The 20,128-nt window shown below is 44.6% G+C and overlaps 1 protein-coding gene across 2 annotated transcripts in view; it reads right to left on the bottom strand.

Annotated features, from left to right (window-relative positions):
* Positions 1–14,312, bottom strand: part of ERN1 (endoplasmic reticulum to nucleus signaling 1) — a 91,193-nt gene extending 76,881 nt beyond the window's left edge. For both annotated transcript variants that reach the window (XM_008012106.3, XM_037993524.2), the window contains exon 1: positions 14,105–14,312. In XM_008012106.3, coding sequence (XP_008010297.2) covers positions 14,105–14,158 — 54 coding nt within the window. In that variant the 5' untranslated portion in view covers positions 14,159–14,312. The remainder of the gene's footprint in view (positions 1–14,104) is intronic.
* Between the last annotated feature and the right edge of the window lie 5,816 nt (positions 14,313–20,128).

Here is a 20,128-nt window from a genome sequence, read left to right as displayed (position 1 = left end):
CTCCTAGGCACATATACCTACTGTAGACTCTAAAACCAACCATCTCCTAAACTGAAAGGGCAATGACTTTTCTTCTCCCAACCACAAATCAGATAAGTGATTGAACTTTTACCAGGCACCGAAAGCCCCAGAGATTTCCAAGCACTGAACCATCAAGATCAAGATAACTTAGGGTCAGTTTTACAAGCAACTGTGGCTTGGTTCCCAGTTAGCTGAGCACCAAAACTACAGATAAACTTGTTCTTAATCTCCACATATAAAGGAAACCGTTTTCCTCTTTGCAATACCAGCTCATGGCAAGTGGAAAACGAACCCTAACAGAATTCTAGAATAAGGTTACTGGATTGCTTATAATAGGCAGTACCTTTAAAGGTCACAGATTCCCCAAATTTGTTCTTACAACTTTCTTACAGCATTTGAATTTACCTGGAGATGTTACAAATACTTCTACAAAGGCAAAAACAATGTAATCTTATTTAATGTAAAAAAAAATAATACACACACACATACCCATTTGTGTATCTGGGAGCACAGCCATCACAAAAATCAAAGAATGGCTGGTTCTGACCCCTCTGAGTTGTCGGGGCTTTCTGAGATTTCTCTGAAAGGACTTCATATCTTATCATGTTATCCTTAAAAATCAACAACGTGGCCAGGCACGGTGGCTCACACCTGTAATCCCAGCACTTTGCGAGGCTGAGGAGGGTAGATCACAAGGTCAGGAATTCAAGACCATCCTGGCTAACATGGTGAAATCCCGTCTCTACTAAAAATACAAAAAAAAATTAGCCGGGCGAGGTGGCGGGTGCCTGTAGTCCCAGCTACTCACGAGGCTGAGGCAGGAGAATGGTGTGAACCTGGGAGGCGGAGCTTGCAGTGAGCCGAGATCGCACCACTACACTCCAGCCTGGGCAACAGAGTGAGACTCCGTCTCAAAAAAAATAAATAAAAAATAAAAAATAACAACAACAACAATGTGGCCAGGCGCAGTGGCTCACGCCTGTAATCCCAGCACTTTGGGAGGCCAAAACAGACAGATCACTCGACGCCAGGAGTTTGAGACCCGCCTGGGCAACATGGCGAACCCTGTCTCTACTAAAAATACAAAAATTAGCTGGGCGTGTTGGCACATGGCTGTAATCCCAGCTACTCGGGAGGCTGAAGCACGAAAGCCGCTTGAACCCGGGAGGCGGAGGTTGCAGTGAGCCAAAATCATGCCACTGCACTCCAGTGTGGGCGACATAGCAAGACTCTATCTCAAAAAAAAAAAAAAAAAAGAAAAGAAAAGAAAAGAAAAAAGAAAAAGAAAGTAAAGTCAACAATGTTTACACTCAGTCCCTTATATTTGCTCAGGATTTTCAGACATACCTGAGGACTATCAACACCAGTCCTCCAGAAGATTAGACAAGAAACAAACGAGAGTACCAACCTGTACATTACCCCAACACTAAGTGAGGTGGTGCTATTTGGAGTGCAGGAAGGATCTAGTCTAGGAGAGTACAGTGGTCAGGGAAGGCCCTAGGCCCTATACAAGACAGGTGAGCAATAGCCAATGAAACCATACCACAGCGTGTGGCAACTTACGAGGCCTCCATTTCCCGTGCTCTGCTCTGTTTTTCCCCTACAACGCCTGCAGAACTTTATCACCTTGCCACATTCTATATAATGCATTTACCATGCTATTGTCTATCCCAACCAACTAGGTAGAAGTTCCTTTAGGGCGAGGGTCTTCGTTTTGTTCACGTGTCCCAAGCATCTCGAACAGTGCTTGGCATAAAATATGTACTCAAAAAGTTGATAAACGAACAGATGAACAGGTGAAATTCACTACATTCAAGAGCTAGGAAGCTGGGAGGCTCAGAACAAAGCAGCCCTCCAATCTTCTACCTCCCCAGGTGAGAGTATGAGGCTGCACCAGAAAAAGAGGCAGCTGGGGGACTAATCGCTTTCACCTAAATGGTGATCCTAATTTGGGAAGACATTTGGAAACAGGCCCACCAAAGAGATTTTCTGGTTCCATTGCTTTGTTTTACAGATGAGGAAGCAGAGGGGGAAATAACTCATTTGCCCAAAGTTGCACAGCTAGCTAGTACAGAACCTCCAGACTTTCCCTTATTGAAAGAATACATACAATGTCATCACATGGAGCAGAAACACATATAGAAACAAGATACTGACCCTGTGATTACATTTAAAAACAGTAAAATGATAAACTCTGCCTATCTGCTCAAGGAGTGCAGAACTGGTCTGCCACTTGGGATTTCCTTTAAGCATTAAGTTAAATTAGGAAACAGCCCTGGTGCTGGAGTCCACATAGCGCTTTCAGGCCAGGTGCCAAGCCCCATTCTGAGGTTGTATTCAAAGAGCGGGCTCCCAATTCTACTGACATTTGTCAACCTGGTTCCAGCAGAGCTTTGGATCTGGTCCAGCCCACTCAATGTGATGCTTGGAAGCAAGTGTCGTCCTGTTTCTAAATCAGCTAATAAGGATCCTCTGAGAAACAACTGAGATGGGTCCACCGGCTGAGACAACTGACTGGTCCTCTCCTGTGTTCTACAGTTGGGCTTGTCAACTCGGCACCTGCTATAAAAACCCTTCCAGGGAACTCTGCCTGACTCAGGCAATGAGGCTAATAGCCAGTTCTCATATGAAAAGGGGAAGGGAGTGTCACAGCCTGCACCCTCCCACCATTTGCTTCCAAAACATACGTTCCCACCCTGATAGGAAACTTCCTGTTTGTTCATAAGCTTCTTTTTGTGCTTTAACTAACTCACTCCTTCTACAAATCCCTTCTCCTCACTCCCACTGGCTACTTCACTTTTGTTACAGAAGGTTCTTTTAAAACCATGAAGATGATTTTACCCATCAGGGTACTGTGAAGGAACCTGGAAAACAGTATTGTTTTGATTTCTTAAGCCTTGTAATATATGGAAAAGGCAATAAACAAATATATAAATAAACAAGCATAAGTCGGGTAACTTTAAATAAACATTTAAACATCTTACAATTCAGTAATTAAATATGTTTTAATATAAGGCCCCTTAAAGCTGATAAAAGCAATTTCAACCGTTTGTACTCAAAGAAAAAAAATCCATTAGTCTTAAATTACCTGCTCTTTAAAAGTTGAATGATATAGTACAGTAAAGAAAATGTAATATTAGGTTCCTTTTTTTCTAGGCTTTTTTTTTTTTTTTTTTTTTTTTTTTTGAAACAGAGTTTCACTCTTGTTGCCCAGGCTAGAGTGCAGAGGTGGGATCTTGGCTCACGGCAACCTCTGCCTCCTGGGTTCAAGTGATTCTCCTGCCTCAGCTTCCCAAGTAGTTGGGACTATGGGCACACACCACCATGCCTGGCTAATTTTTGTATTTTTTTTTAGTAGAGATGGGGTTTCACCATGTTGGACAGGCTGATCTCTAACTCCTGACCTCAGATGATCACCTGCCTCAGCCTCCCAAAGTGCATGGATTACACGCATGAGCCACCGTGCCGGCACTTTTCTTCTAGTTCTAACACTAACTAGCAGACTCTATCAATCCTAACCTCTCTGTAAAATAAGCCGAATGCTGTCTCTCTCTAGTCTGGTCCTGTGCTCTGTGATATGACTGGGAATTTCGGGATGCATTTGTTCCTTCCAGGATTAAGCTACAAAAATTACTTGAAGTCCTCATCCTGGCTGCACATCTGAATCACTTGGGCCTTAAAACATTTTTTGTTGGTTTGTTTGGTAGAGATGGGGTCTCTCATTGTTGCCCAGTCTGGTCTCAAACTCCTGACTCCAAGTGATCCTCCTGTCTTGGCCTCCCAAAGTGCGGGGATTACAGGTGTGAGTCACTGCACCTGGCCTTAAACTTTTTTTTTTTTTTAAAAAAAGAAAAGATGCTGGCCCCCACTCCCAGAGATTCCAATTTCATTCACCTAGGACGGGGCCTCAGCACAGGGTTTTTAAAAAGCTCCCCAGGTGACTAAGTCATGGCTGGGAAGCACTGCCTCAAGTAACACATTCCTAGCCACAACTGTGGCTCCCGGTACAGATGATCCTCACTCCTAGTGGCCTCTCAGGAGTCATGGGCCATTTGCTTTAAGAGAAGAGAGATCTGATTTACCTTAGTCAACAAACTCCTCTGACTCAACTGGAGATCAATGACGATGTCAGGTTCTAGGGGTGACAGCACTGTTTGTTCAGAGAATGTACAGAAAAATTCGGTTTCCATGACAGACACTCCTGCAGCCCAGACAAACAATTATTCCCTCATCTGACATAGAGGGGGGAAATGATCCACTGGAGAATGGGATGGTTTTGAATTATAATTATAAATTAGTCTACTAACAAAGGAAGTCATGTTTAATACATGAGAGGACAACTCTGGGCCAAGGTTCATTTTTTTAACAGTGAAACATCATGCTGAGTGAAAAATGAAACTGACATGGAATAATCACAAACCATTTACCTCATGGGGTTTGGCAATGGAAAAATTAATCTCACTACTGATAAGAAGAGCCCACCAAAAGAACACTACACACCATGGGTCACGTCCACCCCAGCAAATATCCTGAAAGCTCCTCTAATTCTGTAGAAAGACACACAACTGGTGCAATCCCATTCAAGAATATAAAATACAGCTGAAGCAACACCTCCCACCCCCATCCATACCCACTTGATTGATGATAATATAGTCCCTTGTTTTATTGGTCTTAATCAGTCTCAAAAAGGAATTCAATAAATATATGCTGAGTGCCCACTACAGTGGTTATAACCAGCATGCCATGTTAAATGCCACAGAGGATACAACCATCAGCAAGCCAGGGTCCCTGCCTTCTAGGATGAACCAGCAAGGGAAGTGAGACACACTCCCAGAGTCACCTTCCTGGCCCCCTTGCTCCTTCCTTCCCTCATGAGTCTCTTCTGAGAGCTACCTAAGCTAACTTGAATCCCTCCATTGTGGTTTAAGAGCCACAGTCACGGCCACTGTCTCTCTGCTGTCATCACAGACCTGCTCCCTGGTGCCAGAACTGCTTGGCAGGTGGGGCCTCTGCAAAGGCAAACACCCAGAACCAGCATGGTAATGCAAAAGTTTCAGGATTTCTTAGTGAAGGCTGTGACTGAGCCAGACAAGAGAGGCTTCGGTTAAGAGCCTCTAAGGAAAGAACTTTCAGTTTTGTTCTTTTAGACATATGACTAGGTGAGATGTTACTGAAAACATGCACCTGCTTGGATATTATTAGACTCCAAGCAAAGAAATGAGCTTAAACTGTGAATTAGGCCTAGCAGGCTTTTTTTTTTGTTTTTGAGATGGAGTCTCGCTCTGTTGCCCAGGCTGGAGTGCAATGGCAGGATCTTGGCTCACTGCAACCTCTGCCTCCCAGGTTCAAGCAATTCTTCTGCCTCAGCCTCACAAGTAGCTGGGATTACAGGTGCCCGCCACAATGCCTGGCTAATTTTTGTATTTTTGTAGAGATGGGGTTTCACCATGTTGGCCAGGCTGGTCTTGAACTCCTGACCTTGTGATCTGCCTGCCTCAGCTTCCGAAAGTGCTGGGATTACAGGCGTGAGCCACCATGCCCGATCTAGCAGGCTGTTAATCCCTACTCTTTCCATGATTGCTGGATTTGACTCTACAGTTGAAAATGGTCAATTTTCCTTACGGAGACTCTCAGGTGAAGGCAGCCCATCTCAAAACGGCATCTTCGCACAACTACAACAGAAGGCCATGATTCTTGACGGAGGAAAAAGAGCATTATCTGGGTATTTTCCTGAAGCTTACAAGAAAGCCTACTGGCCTAGACCTTCTCTAGATCCTTCGCTCATGGCCACGTAGCTTGGTCAGCTCCTCAGGGTATGACTGAGGGCAGCCAGACTGGTTTGTCCCAACATACACACCAGAACATAAGCACTGCAGGGGCCGCTCTTCAAAGGGAGGTAGGAGGATCTAGTTTAAGGTTTGGTTCTGAAACTCACACATGACCTTGGACAGGTCACCAGCCCTTGCTGGTTGGCTTTTCCCATCTGTCTGTTCTGGAAGACACAGAGGAGGGTAGTAATTTTTTTCAGCTTGGGAGAGGAGGGTAATGCCTGAGAGAAGGTGCCCCAAACACCACCCTCCTAGGTTCTGATGTGCTCATACTGTTACTGAGGGATGTGCATCATATTTCTTATGTGCAGCTGGAGGGGGAAAAAATTGAGACTCATTGGACTACATTGCCGAGAGCCCATCAAGCAGTCTAATGCACTCTGATTCCAGTTTTCTTGGGAGGCTACACATCTATTTATACATGCTTCTAGGGCTCAAAATATTTCTGGAATTCTTTGGAAATTCCCTTCAAAGAATATACTTTTGAATCCCCTAAATGGTAAAAATCCTGCTCACTTTAGAATGGATTTCATTTTAATAAATAGTTGAAAATCAAATCCAAGTGTCCTCAATAAATCGTGTGATCAAACTGGTTAATAACTATTTTGATCAAAAGTGCAGTGTGAATCATGTAAAAGTCCTATTAAGCAAAGACTGGAAGGAACTGGAGAATTTTTTAACTTGTATAAGGATAACTGGCTTAAGAGTAAATATTTGTTTTTAAAGGTTCCTTTTTGTTTTAAAGTTGAATTATTAAATGGGTTAGACAAGTTATTAAATTTAACTGGAAATTCTTTTTTAAAGACTGATTTCCATAACATGCAACTCATGCCAAAGGGTGATTATTTTGAAAGGGACATATTGTTTTGGAAGAATAAATTCAGGTACATTTGTAGGAAAAGCAAAACAAAACAAAAAATAAACCACCACAGATATTACATTTTATTTTTTTATTTTTTTTTCCAGGTAATCTCAGCAAAAGTTATTACTTTATTATCAAGTGGCACTTTAATATTCCTAGAAGAACAGCCACATGTTTTAAGAACTGCCGCCTCCAAAAGGGACAATCAACGTATCAATAACTGATTTACGAACAGTCTTGAGGAAATCAATAACTGATTTACGAACAGTCTTGAGGAAAAATTTTAAATGGCCTCACAACTGACCATACAAAGAATCTTATCTGCAGGAGGCGGGCAAAACCAGAGAATTATCCCCAGGTAGTTCAGGGTGCTCACAGGAGCCACATCTGCTAGAAAGCTGATCTGAAACCACTGCAAACCCAAGGACCCCACAAGTGAGTTATTTAACAAATCCAAATAAAACATTTTCTCAACAGCTTTTAGGTACAAAAGGTGTCATCCAGAGAACTGCCCTGGTTTATTTACATCTTTAAAATATAAACAAAATGTAAACATTCTGTTTTTATCCAACTTAAAGTCCACACTCCTAAAAGAAAGTGGCCACTGATAAAAGAAAATGGCATATTTTAAACTGCCTGTCATAAAACAATTTAAGGTTAGTTTTGTGGTTTTTAAAACATTCAATATTGCTTAGGGGCTGGGGGAGAGGGCTGTAAAATACTACATACAATCAGCAAATTTCAATTCTAGGAATTTCCTTGAATTCAAGGAAATAACTAAGTAGTTAAAACTCATTCAAGCGTTTAGCAACGAGAAAGTTCATTACATTGTTACAATTTTTATAATGAAAATGAAAACATCTATGTAGTGAAAAAATTTTTTAAAATAAAATTAAAACAGCCACAATATCTAAATGATTGAGTGGTCAAATTATGGTACATCCATTCCATTCAGAGAAACACTGTGCAGTCAATTAAGAATAATGTTGCAGAATTAAGTGTATTGACATAGATCTATATGTCCAGTGTGGGGAAGAAAAGTATTACCTGTAAATATGTGCACAGAAAAAGCATCTGAAAGAACATATGTCAAGATATTAGTAGATTAGTCATTAGAGAAATGCAAATCAAAGTTATAATGAGTTACCACTTCACATCCACCAGGATGGCTAAAATTAAAAAGATAGGTAATAACGAGCATCGGTTAGGGAATAAGAGACATTGTAACCCTCCTACATTGCAGGTGGGAATATGAAACAGTGCAGCTGCCTTGGAAAACAGGCAGTTCCTTGAAAGGTTCAACAAAAAGTTACCATATGACCCAGCAATCTCATTCCTAGATACATGCCCAAGAAGAGTGAAAATAAATGCCCACTCAAAAATTTGTACACGAATGTTCATGGCAGAATTATTAATGGTCCCAAAGCAGAAACAATCTAAATGTCCCTCAATGGATGGATGATATGGTTTGGCTCTGTGTCCCCACCCAAATCTCATTTTGTAGCTCCCATTATTCCCATGTGCTGTTGGAGGCAGCCAGTGGGAGATAACTGAATCATGGGGGTGGGTCTTTCCCGTGCTGTTCTTGTGATAGTGAATAAGTCTCGCGAGATCTGATGGTATTAAAAATGGGAGGCTCGGCTGGGCACGGTGGCTCAAGCCTGTAATCCCAGCACTTTGGGAGGCCGAGACGGGCGGATCACGAGGTCAGGAGATCGAGACCATCCTGGCTAACACAGTGAAACCCCGTCTCTACTAAAAAAATACAAAAAACTAGCCAGGCGAGGTGACGGGTGCCTGTAGTCCCAGCTACTTGGGAGGCTGAGGCAGGAGAATGGCGTAAACCCGGGAGGCGGAGCTTGCAGTGAGCTGAGATCCGGCCACTGCACTCCAGCCCGGGCGACAGAGCGAGACTCCGTCTCAAAAAAAAAAAAAAAAAAAAAAAAAAAAAGGGAGGCTCCCTGCACAAGCTCTCTCTTTGCCTGCTGCCATCAATTTCTTTCATGATTGTGAGGCCTCCCCAGCCACGTGGGACTGTAAGTCCATTAAACCTATTTCTTTTGTCAATTGCCCAGTCTCGGGTATGTCTTTATCAGCAGCATGAAAATGGACTAATACAATGGATAAATAAAATGTGGTATATTCATATAATGGAATATTATTCAGCAATAAAAAGGAACAAAGTACTGACACATGCTACTATACAACATGGATGAACCTTGAGAACATGATGGTAAGTTAAAGAGGCCAGTTACAAAAGACCACATAATGTATGATTCCATTTATATCTTATATAAAGATGTCCAGAATAGGCAAATTTATAGACAGAAAGTAGATTTGTGGTTGCCAAGGACTAGGAGGTTTGGGGGGAAATGGTGTGTAACAGCTAATAGGTATGAAATTTATTTCTGGGATGATGAAAATGTTCTAAAATGGACCGTGGTGATGACTGCAGAATTCTGGGAATATACTAAAACCCACTGAATTGTACACTTTAAATGAGTGAATTGTGATGATAGGTGAATTATATCTCAATAAAATTGTTAAAAATCTACATAGACGTAATATTTGGAAAATAAGATAATAGAAGGCTTGTTTTTTATTTTTTAATTTAGGCTTATCTATCCTTTCTTTCTACAATGAATATGATTACTTTGAGACAATGCCTCAAAAAACAACAACAACAACAACTTCCCCTGTTATCATACAGAAAACACCAAACTCAAAATAATTGAAAAAATGAAAAAATGAAAATACCCCTTTCCTTATGATCCCTATGGCCACAGCAAGATGACTGGCAGGCAAAGCTCGGCTTATTACCGCATCAACCCTGATCAGTTACAACCCCAGTCCCCAACCCATGGCTGAGCACAGAAGCTCAAGGTTTTTTGTTTTTGAGACAGAGTCTTGCTCTGTTGCCCAGGCTGCAGTGCAGTGGTGCGATCTCAGCTCACTGCAACCTCTACCTCCCAGGTTCAAGCAATTATCCTGCCTCGGCCTCCTGAGTAGCTGGGATTACAGGTGCATGCCACCGTGCCCAGCTAATTTTTGTATTTTTAGTAGAGATGGGGTTTTGCCATGTTGGCCAGGCTGGTCTCCAACGCCTGACCTCAAATGATTCACCAGCCTTGGCCTCCTAAAGTGCCGGGATTACAGGTGCAAGCCACCACGCCCGGCTGAGAAGCTCAATGTTTTTCACACGGATGATGGTTTACTGAGGTGCTACTAAAATGATAAATGTGATGGTGTACTCAGAACATTTCCTATCGGGTTAGAGAAGACGTTCTGTGGGGAAAAAGTGAACAAAAATAGATCACATCATATTTGTATACTGTTGTATTTGCTGTATGTTTGTACATGAGCAAAGATCATAAGATAGTGATATAGAGACTGTCTAAAACCAGCTGTGTTGCTCTAAGGCAGGGAAGTTTGAAACCAAACATGGGATATAGGTAAAGATAGACGGGAAAAAAAAAAAAAAAAAAAAAACTGCTTCTGGGAAATATTTCCAACCAGTATGTTTATTATTCACAAACTGTGATTCACCAGTCCTATTTTTTAAGCCAGCATCACACTCTAATCATATTCCTAGGTTACAAGCCCAGAGTTTGTGCATAATAAAAACTGAATCCATTAAGATGATACATTAGGCTTTTCTCCCCTATGTCATCTCTTTAGGGAGAACATTTGATTATAAAACCTACATATTACTTTGGATCCCGAAACCAAAGAGGTTTCCTATGAAAATGAAACAGTTATCCAAGGATTCTTTCACCTGAAAAATGGAGTCCAAATCTGGGGCAGGCAAATAATGAAACCCTCAGACCCATGCAAATGACACTATTCCATCCAGACACGAAGAAATTTTTATGTGGTTCACTGGATTTATGCTCGGAAACATGGTCTATTGTTGAACTCTCTCTCGAATAACTCTCAGATACATTTTTCTCCCGTGCTCTGAGAAGCTACATTACTGCAGAAGGCTGAGTAGGCAGGCAAGTTAATGAAACAATACACATGTGCCCAACTACAGTTTAATTTCATGATCAGCAGCCCTGATAACAAACTCAATGAAACATTCTACTTGTGGCCTCAGTATAAACACTTGATATCGCCTATTAGGATAATGAATGCAGGTGATCACTGTCAGAATAAATGATAAGCAAAGACATTGCTAGTTAAGACTCATCTATCAGATTACAGTGTTTCTGTACACATATGATCCTCAGTTCTCGGTGACTTTTTAAAAACCTCCCTCTAAAACCAAAATGTTGGCTAAATGAAAGAAATTTGATATATTATAGCTTTTTATAAAAAGGTACTTTGCCTCACATTGTACTGATCTCTTTGATAACCGAGAGATGTGGCACCTAAACACCATAAAATGAAGACTGCTGACAGTGATGATGTAACACTAACCAACTCTAGGAGCAGATATAGGTCTAGGAGGAAAGGAGAAACTCACTGACTAAATAAGCACATTCTGGATTAACAAAAGACAGCCTCAAGTGCTTAATAATGCCAATGTTATTGTGTTTTGGATCTGGTAGCCTAAAGTCTCAACTCATAATGAGTCAATGTCTGGCTCAAACAGACACACACTGAAAGAAAATCACAGTATTGCCTCCAATGCAACAGTTACTCCATCCATCAAAAAGAAACATCAAAAACTATTTCTTGCAGAGGCATAGTATAACATTCAAAAAATGATGACGTAGAGTAAAAAGCATCTTTGGAGGGTAAAGAGAATTTACATTTATTATCTATTAAGCACGTGTGAAGGTGGTGCCTTCTTTACATGTTAGCTGTCCCAATTTCACCTATCAGGAAGGAGTCTCTAAGAAGTAAAATCATGGCCGGGCGCGGTGGCTCACGCCTGTAATCCCAGCACTTTGGGAGGCCAAGGTGGGTAGATCACTTGAGGTCAGGAGTTCCAGACCAGCCTGGCCAACGGGGTGAAACCGCGTCTCTACTAAAAATACAAAAATTAGCTGGGTGCGGTGGCAGGCACCTGTCATCTCAGCTACTTGGGAGGCTGAGGCAGGAGAATCACTTGAACCCAGGAGGCGGAGGTTGCAGTGAGCCGAGACCACACCATTGCACTCCAGCCTGGGCAACAAGAGCGGAGAAACTCCATATCAAAAAAGAAAGAAAAAGAAGAAGTAGTATTAAAAGAATATGCCTAGGGCACAGCTAGCAAGTGACCAGTTAGAACTCAGGTTTGTCTGATTTTATACCCACTGCATTCTGCACATCACTGTTGCCTGGTTTAACTGTAAACTTTGCTATGAGTTTCATTCACAATTTTAAAATAATAATTCTTACTATGTTTGGGGATGAAAACTCTTGGGAGAAAATTCTAGGAGTGAAATTCTGACCTTTTTTTTTTTTTTTTTCTTTTTTGAGACAGTCTTGCTCTGTCTCCCAGGCTGCAGCACGGTGGCTCGATCTCTGCAACCTCCATCTCCCGGGTACGGGTGCTTCTCCTACCTTAGCCTCCCCAGTAGTTGGGATTACTGGCCTGTGCTACCCACGCATTAGCCTGGCTAATTTTCATTTTACTTATTTATTTATTTATTTTGTATTTTTAGTAGAGACAAGGTTTCACCATGCTGGCCAGGCTGGTCTCGAACTCCTGACCTCAAATGATCCACCCACCTCAGCCTTCCAAAGTGCTGGGATTACAGGCGTGAGCCACGGCACCCAGCCTGAACTTTCACCTAAATAGTAGTTACACTAAACTATAACCTTTTCATAAGGGTCTAGAATATTTTATCATGAACTCTGAGAAGTTTGGATATCTAAATACAAATTGGAAATATTTACACGAACTGAAACTATAGTTCCAACTAAAGCTAAATCGTTATTTTTGGCTCTTTAGCCTAAGTTATTCAATAACCAAACACTAGAATCCAGTGAAAAAGTAGCAAAAGGAAAGATGTGGCAAAGGAAATCATATACACTTATCCCTTGACGATATGAAATGATCGAATTCCATGTCTAACATTTGGTCATTCTACTTACACCCTCATTTGTGAACAGATGCCAGGCAGTAGTTACCAATCCAAAGTGAGATGCTCAAGTTTAAAACCTGACCTTAGTTGTAGAAGTGGGGTTTTTATTTTAAAGAAAAACTTAACTTCCACAAGTTCTATTATAAAGAGTCTACAAATTTTCCTTTATTTAAAAAAAACAAAAACAAAAACCCCAATTTGAAAAAGGTAACCTTATTTATTTACTTCGTCTGTTTCCAAATTCTTGTTACTCCAAGAGTACAGACAGTTATTTACCTAAAATGCAAAACCTCCAAAGAGTTCACGCGGTGGCTGGCACGCAGGCACACACATGTCAGTGTTCTACTGGAACACTTGGTACATGATATCCCTATTAAAGAGTACACAGTACGTTTAAAGAGGTCATTAAACAGAACACGGACACATTTGCCACGCTCACATCCTGAACAATACATTTTGTGAAAAACACTCGCTAATTTAGGTTCTTCCAACCAGGAAAAAAAAAAAAAAAAAAAAGCCAAGTCTCCCACAAAATGTCTCCAAATCCACAGCTGAGTGAAGGTCATAAATAGTTAAATGAATGTAAACCAGGCCCTATCATTCGTCTCCTCCAGAAAAAGACGAAAAGACATTTCTGATGACCCCAGGTGCTCTCCCACGAGGAGACAGTCTTTCATTTGAGCTTCTGAAGCGGCCTCACCTCGAACCCATGCGGGATCTTCCAAGAGTGCACTTCCCACAGCTCCACTTGCTCAAGGAAGTCTCGGTGCACAGAAGGAAGCCTGGAGCCTCCCAGCACCAAGAAACCGGCAGGGCAAGTGGCAGAAGCCAGCTCTCGGGTGAGAGTCCTTACTCCCTGTTGCATTCGTTCCCCAAAGTTTTCGAATTTTTAAAAAGTTCAAACACGGATTCGAAGCGCAGGACAGACCCTTCCCCTGGATCCCAGCGCCCTTTCGGCTCCTCCCGCGGCCCCCGCCAGGCAGCGCCGGCGCCCACCCGCGAGGAGGAGGGTCCCGCAGGTGGGCGGCCTCCTCAGGCCGGGGCCCTCTGGGACCCCCAGGTGCCGTCCAGGGCGCCACGAAGTTGCGCCCGAGCTTGCGGGGTCCGGGGAGCCGCTGCCCGTGACAGCCGCGCTGGCTTGGGAGGCTCTTCGGGCGGCCGACACCTCGGTGGGGCCGCGACTCCAGTCAGGGAAGCTCTCCCGGCCCGGCGCCGCCTCCTACGCCCGGCCCGAGCCTCCCTCCGAGGGGCGCACGGGGCCTCTGGCCGCCGCCGCGCTCCCAGCTCGGACTCCAGCCCCGACGGCCGGCGCGACGCTGCCCCGGCCCCGACCCGGCCGTCGCGAGCTGTCCTCCACCCCACGCTCCCCGGTCACTCACCCCGAGGCCGGGCAGCAGCAGCGTCAGTAGCAGCAGCAGCCGCCGGGCCGGCATGGCGAGGACTCGGCCCTGACTCCGGGGGCGGTACGGACAGAGGACGGGGCGGGGGCGCCGCGACGACAGCGAGGCGGCGACCTAGCCTCAGCGGACGCAGAGCTGACTAGGCGACGGCGGCACCCCCATTCCCGGCCCTATAAGCGCCGGGTGCCTCGACTTCTTCCGGTCGGGGCGGGGTTGGGGGCGGGGACGGGGCGGGGACAACCCAGGGGCGTGTTCGGGGCGGAGATGGGGGCGGGGATGAGGGCGGGCAGAGGGCGTGTCCCGGGAGGGGATGTGGGAGGGGCTGGCTCGGGGCGGGGCCGAAGGCGGTGCTGGCATCTGGCTGGCCTCGCTCCTGAGGCGGCGGCGGCGGCTATGAAGGACCAGGCCTCGGCATCCAGCGTCTGGGGGCGCTGGGTGATCGAGGCGCGAAGCTTGTCTGTGGCTGGGAAAGACCGGCAATGCCCCACCAGGTGGTCCCATTAACCCTGCCAAGGGACCTGCCGCGTCAGACTTCATCGGGGAGAAGGGCGGGACACGGGCGGTCCCGGGTGCCTAGAAGCCCCCTTTTCGTCTTTCCGCCGTGGTGGACTCATCGGCGAGGTTTACTGAGGCGACCTCTGGAGCGAAGGTTTCAGCAGCTACCGGAGGCTTCCAGCAAACACGGCGCAGCTGCCCCGCGGGGCAGTCGTAGTGTTCACAGCCCTAGGGTTCTCCAGCTGTGCCTCGTCTCCTCCAGGGCCTCTTTCTTCCTTTTCCTTGCCCTCAGGAATTCCCCTCAAGTCACATCCAACAGCCATCAGTTCCGTTTGGAATGAACCACGGCCAAGTCACTCACCAAAAATTATAAGGAGGAAACCAATTCGGCCACTTGTGTCACGTGCGTTGATGTGACACGTGTGGATGTGAAGTTTGAGATGGCCTGCGTCACAACTCGTTGGAGGGAGTGAGTGGGTTGAGGCCTCCTGCAAGGTCTGTGTGAGGGTGTGGACTACTAATTAGAGTTAAAGAGCTCGACAGCTTTTTGGTCACTGGCACTGGCCTCCACTGAGAGGGACATGGGGAGGGAGGGAGGACACGTCTTTTGCAAGGAAAGAGAGTAAACTGAGATTTGGAGCCCAAGGAAAGTTATCTAACTTATCCTAGGGGAAAAAGAAAACAGGGCTATGACATTCTCTAATTTTTCCTGACTTGCTCATATGAGAGCCTAAGATTTTTCGAATTTGAAGGAAAAGAATAAGCAATTCTAGACAAAACAACACAGTAGTAGTGGGGGACTGGCCAAATGTCCAGTCTGTGTGCATTGTGGTCAGTCTTATCCAACTAAAACAGAACAAAATGATAGTATGTCCAAATCCTGCAAATAGAACTCCCCATTCCTAACCCCCTAGGCCTAGATTACAATGAAGGGACTAATCCCTACCGCATGCTGGAGACTCCAACGCATCTCTGTAAGAGTGGGAAGAATCTTGGCAACTGTGAAAACAGTAGAAACATTTTGAAAAGCATTACCTGCATGTCTAAGTGCAAACAGAGGTTTGGGATTGGCAGAGAGATGTACTGAGAGACCCAGCACTCCTGAGCAGTGTAGCTGGGTGTCCAGAGAGGCCTACAGCCCTGAAACTGGGAGGAGCTCTTTATTTCTTGACCTTTTATCTTTTCTTTCTAGAGATGAGGTCTCACTATGTTGCCCAGGCTGCTCTTGAACTCCTGGGCTCAAGAGATCCTCCCAGTAGCTGGGACTACAGGTGTGCCCCATGACACCTGGCTTGGGAGGACCTCTTTAATGATTACCTGTCCAGTTTGCCAGCTGACAACAGCATCTGTTAGACCCTGTATACTTAACTTAAAAGAGAAGCGTGACTGAAAAATGTCACTTTCACATCCCCCCGCCGGTACTTTTTCTCAGAGTAAGTCTACGAGGGAAAAATTCGCTGTACTGTAACTCTGGCAGCCCTTTTACAATTCAAAATGTCACTGTGACCCTGTAACATCAGCAGATGAAACACAAAGGGGAATGCTGACCTCAATTTCACTCATAAATCAGTTTTAAAGATCTTAGAAAGAAAAAAAAAAATCTGTTCCAAGAAGCCTGGCCAGGTAGGTATTATTTATTTTACACTCAGTTGGACTAAATCCCCAGGGCTTAATTGCACTGTTACATGTTCTGTGAATTTCTTTTTTCTTTTTTTTTGAGATGGAATTTCACTCTTTTGCCCAGGCTGGAGTGTAGTGGCATGATCTTGGCTCACTGCAACCTCTGCCCTTTCAGTTTCAAGCGATTCTCCTGCCTGAGACTCCCAAGTAGCTGGATTACAGGCGCCCACCACCACGCCCGGCTAATTTTTGTATTTTTAGTAGAGACAGGGTTTCACCATGTTGGCCAGCCTGGTCTCGAACTCCTGACCTCATGATCTGCCCGCCCCAGCCTCCTAAAGTGCTGGGATTACAGGCGTGAGCCACCGTACCCAGCCCCGTTCTCTGAATTTCTTATGCATCGTCCACATACTTCATGCACTTCTCCACTTGCATGGCAATCCAGACTGATAAGCACTGGTTTTATTTATGGTGGCATTGCCCATAATCTTGCTCCACAGTCAAATACTTCTTTAGGCAGCTTTTTGCTTAAGATAAAGTAAAAGCTGGCAGCACTGATAAACACAAACAGAAATGGAATATTTTGTAGGGTGCCTTTGAAGTGGACCTGCCTGTATAAAAGACCTGAAAATGGGCATAAATGACCTTTCTGCAAGTCACATTAAATAGCATCCACTGAATAAAGCAAAGGTCATGGTCTTAGTGTAAAGATAAGTCCCCTTTTCCACCAGTGTAAAAAACATATATACATCAGATTCAACAAAGAACTGCAGCAGGACCTGACTATGGGGAGGTGGGAGAAAATCTTATTTTCACTTAACCTCTCTTTAAACCACTGGTTCCCAAACTTGGAGAGCAAAAAAAAAAACAAAAACAAAAAACAAAAACAAAAACAAAACAAACAAAAAAACCCACACACACAAACAAACAAACAAAAAATAGATTTCCAGGCCAGGCATGGTGGCTCACGCCTGTAATCCCAGCACTTTGGAAGGCCGAGGCAGGAGGATTGCTTGAGAGCAAGACCAGCCTGGGGAACTTAATGAGACACTGTTTCTGTAAAAGAAAAAAAACAAAAAATTAGTCAGGCATGGTGGTTCACACCTGTAGTTCCAGTGACTTGGGAAGCTGAGGCGGGAGGATGGCTTGAGCCCGGGAGGTCAAGGCTGCAGTGAGCTTTGATCGTGCCATGGCACTCCAGCCTGGGCGACAGAGCAAGACCCTGTCTCCAAAAAATAGAAATAAAAAGCTGGGCGTGGTGGCTCACACCTGTAATCTCAGCACTTTGGGAGGACAAGGTGGGTGGATCACGAGGTCAGGAGATCAAGACCAGCCTGAGCAACATGGTGAAACCCCGTCTCAACTAAAAATACAAAAATTAGCCAGGCGTGGCGGTGTGCGCCTGTAGTCCCAGCTGCTCGGGAGGCTGAGGCAGAAAAATCGCTTGAACCCGGGAGGCAGAGGTTGCAGTGAGCTGAGACTGCACCACTGCACTGCAGCCTGGGCGACAGAGTGAGACTGCATCTCAAAAAAAAAAAAAAAAAAAGAAATAAAAAACCAATTTCCAATAATTTCTTGTACCCTTTTCCCTGACTGATTCACAATGTCCAGGGGCAGAGCCCAGATACCTGTGCGTTTTACAGTTTCCACTGTGCACTGAAGGCAGTCAAGATCCAGGGCTCCAGTTCAATCTTGATGTCCAGCCTTGATCCCTGCAGCCATGAATCCCTTTTAGTTTAGCAAATGTCGCCCTCTAGTGGAATAAATTATGACCCAAAAAGGAGTTTGTGCCTGTCTCATTTGTGTTTAAAACCCTTTAAAATCTCATTTAAAAGTGTTTGTGAGGTTGATTTGCAGATAGCTAGTGAGAGGATAGATACCTTTGAAGGAGGAGACTTGAAAGAAAAATCTAGTAAAACCAGAAAGAAAGGTCATGGTTGAAAACTCCAGTAACATTTCAAAGGAACGGTATCTTAGAATAAATCAAGTCAGTTTTTTTTGTTTTGTTTTTTTTTTTAGTGATATCGCTGCTGTTGCTTCTAGAACTGAACTTACAGCGTGTGTGGAGTAGTTATGGGATAAATATTAATACAACAATAAAGGGGCCAGGCACTGTGACTTACACCTATAATCCCAGCACTTTGGAAGGCTGAGGTGGCAGATATCTTGAGCCTAAGAGTTTGAAACCAGTCTGGGCAACATAGTGACACCTTGTGCGGTGGTGCACACCTGTAGTCCCAGCTACTCTGGAAGCTGAGGTGAGAGGATCACTTGAGTCTGAGACGTGGAGGCTGCAGTGAGCTGTGATCACACCACTGCACTCCAGCCTGGGCAGCAGAGCAAGACCCTGTCTCAAAATGAACAAACAAACAAAAACAAACAAACAACAATGAATCAAGAGTCTCTGATAGCAAGCTAAATTCTTATCTCCGTCCTCCCCTCAAGTTTAAGGGACATTTTAAAAGTTGTTCTCACCGTGAGCACTTTGGTTTTTAGGTAAATAGGACTTTGGCTCTTCCTGTTCTAGGATGACTGGATTTGAAAAGATTGTGACACTCATTCTAAGAACTTCCCTTTACCACAGAATCTCACTCACTACACACATCTTAGGTTGCAAAACTGATTATTTATTTTTTTTCACATTATACCATAAGGAGTAAAAACTGATTATTTCTTTTTTTTTTTTTATTGGCTGTTTGCTGTTTGGAAATATGCAACTACGTGCTTTATGGTATTATCTTGTCTTATCTTTACTCTAAGACCATGACCTTTGCCTGATGTAGTGGACGTTATTTAATTTTAAGAGACAAGGCCCCTCCCCCGCTACCTGGCACCCGTCACTCACCACTGCACTCCCAGGTTCTACCCTGTGGGGTAGCTTAGGCTAATCCTGACTGGTTATTTGTTCACTTGTCTCTGGGTGTTATATTTCACACCCACTTGTGCCAAGTCTATACGCGGCCACAGAAAGTTTCTGGTGTCCCCAGTTTACAGTACATTAATATTCTCAAAGGGCCAAGGCAGCACCAAGATGGAAATGGCCATCTCTCACAGTACCTCCACTTCCTCACTGGCCAGGCCGTCCTAATCCCCTGAGGTCTGGCTTCATTCCACAGAACTCTCTGGAAACTTCTCTCCAGCACCTCGTAAACATTCTTCCCCTTTTAAAATCCCATTGGACCTAATTCCTGGGTTTGTTCCCCCACCCCCACCCCCCTCACTGGGCTTCTTTTCAATTCAGGTATATTAAGGGTTCTTTCCTCTGGAACTTTTCCTCCTTGGATATTACCATTTTCTGGCTTTCCTCCTGTGTCTCTGCTTTTTTTTCCCCTCCTTCCAGATTCTGTGTTTTGTTTTTTTTGGCGGGGGGAGGGCCGGGGGTAGGGACAGGGTTTGAGTCAGGGTCTGGGTCTATTGCCCAGGCTAGAGTGCAGTGGCGTGATCTAGGCTCACTGCCACCTCTACCTCCCAGGCTAAAACCCCCAGGGGCATACCATCCTCTCATCTCAGCCTCCGAAGTAGCTGGGACCACAGACACGCACCACCACACCCAGCTAATTTTTGTATTTTTTGCACAGGCCAGGGGAGTGGGTCTCACTTTGTTGCCCAGGCTGGTCTCAAACTCATGAGCTCAAGCAATCAGCCTGCCTCAGCCTCCCAGGGTGCTGGGATTTGGCCCGGCGCGGTGGCTCACGCCTGTAATTCCAGCACTTTGGGAGGCCAAGGTGGGTGGATCACGAGGTCAGGAGTTTGAGACCAGCCTGGACAATATGGTGAAACCTTGTCTCTACTAAAAATACAAAAATTAGCTAGTCGTGGTGGCATGTGCCTGTAGTCCCAGCTACTTGGGAGGCTGAGGCAGGAGAATCACTTGAACCCCGGAGGCAG

Source organism: Chlorocebus sabaeus, chromosome 16 (genome assembly GCF_047675955.1).
Source record: "Chlorocebus sabaeus isolate Y175 chromosome 16, mChlSab1.0.hap1, whole genome shotgun sequence".
In the NCBI taxonomy this organism is placed as follows: Eukaryota; Metazoa; Chordata; class Mammalia; order Primates; family Cercopithecidae; genus Chlorocebus; species Chlorocebus sabaeus.
This window is presented reverse-complemented; position numbering and strand designations above follow the sequence as displayed.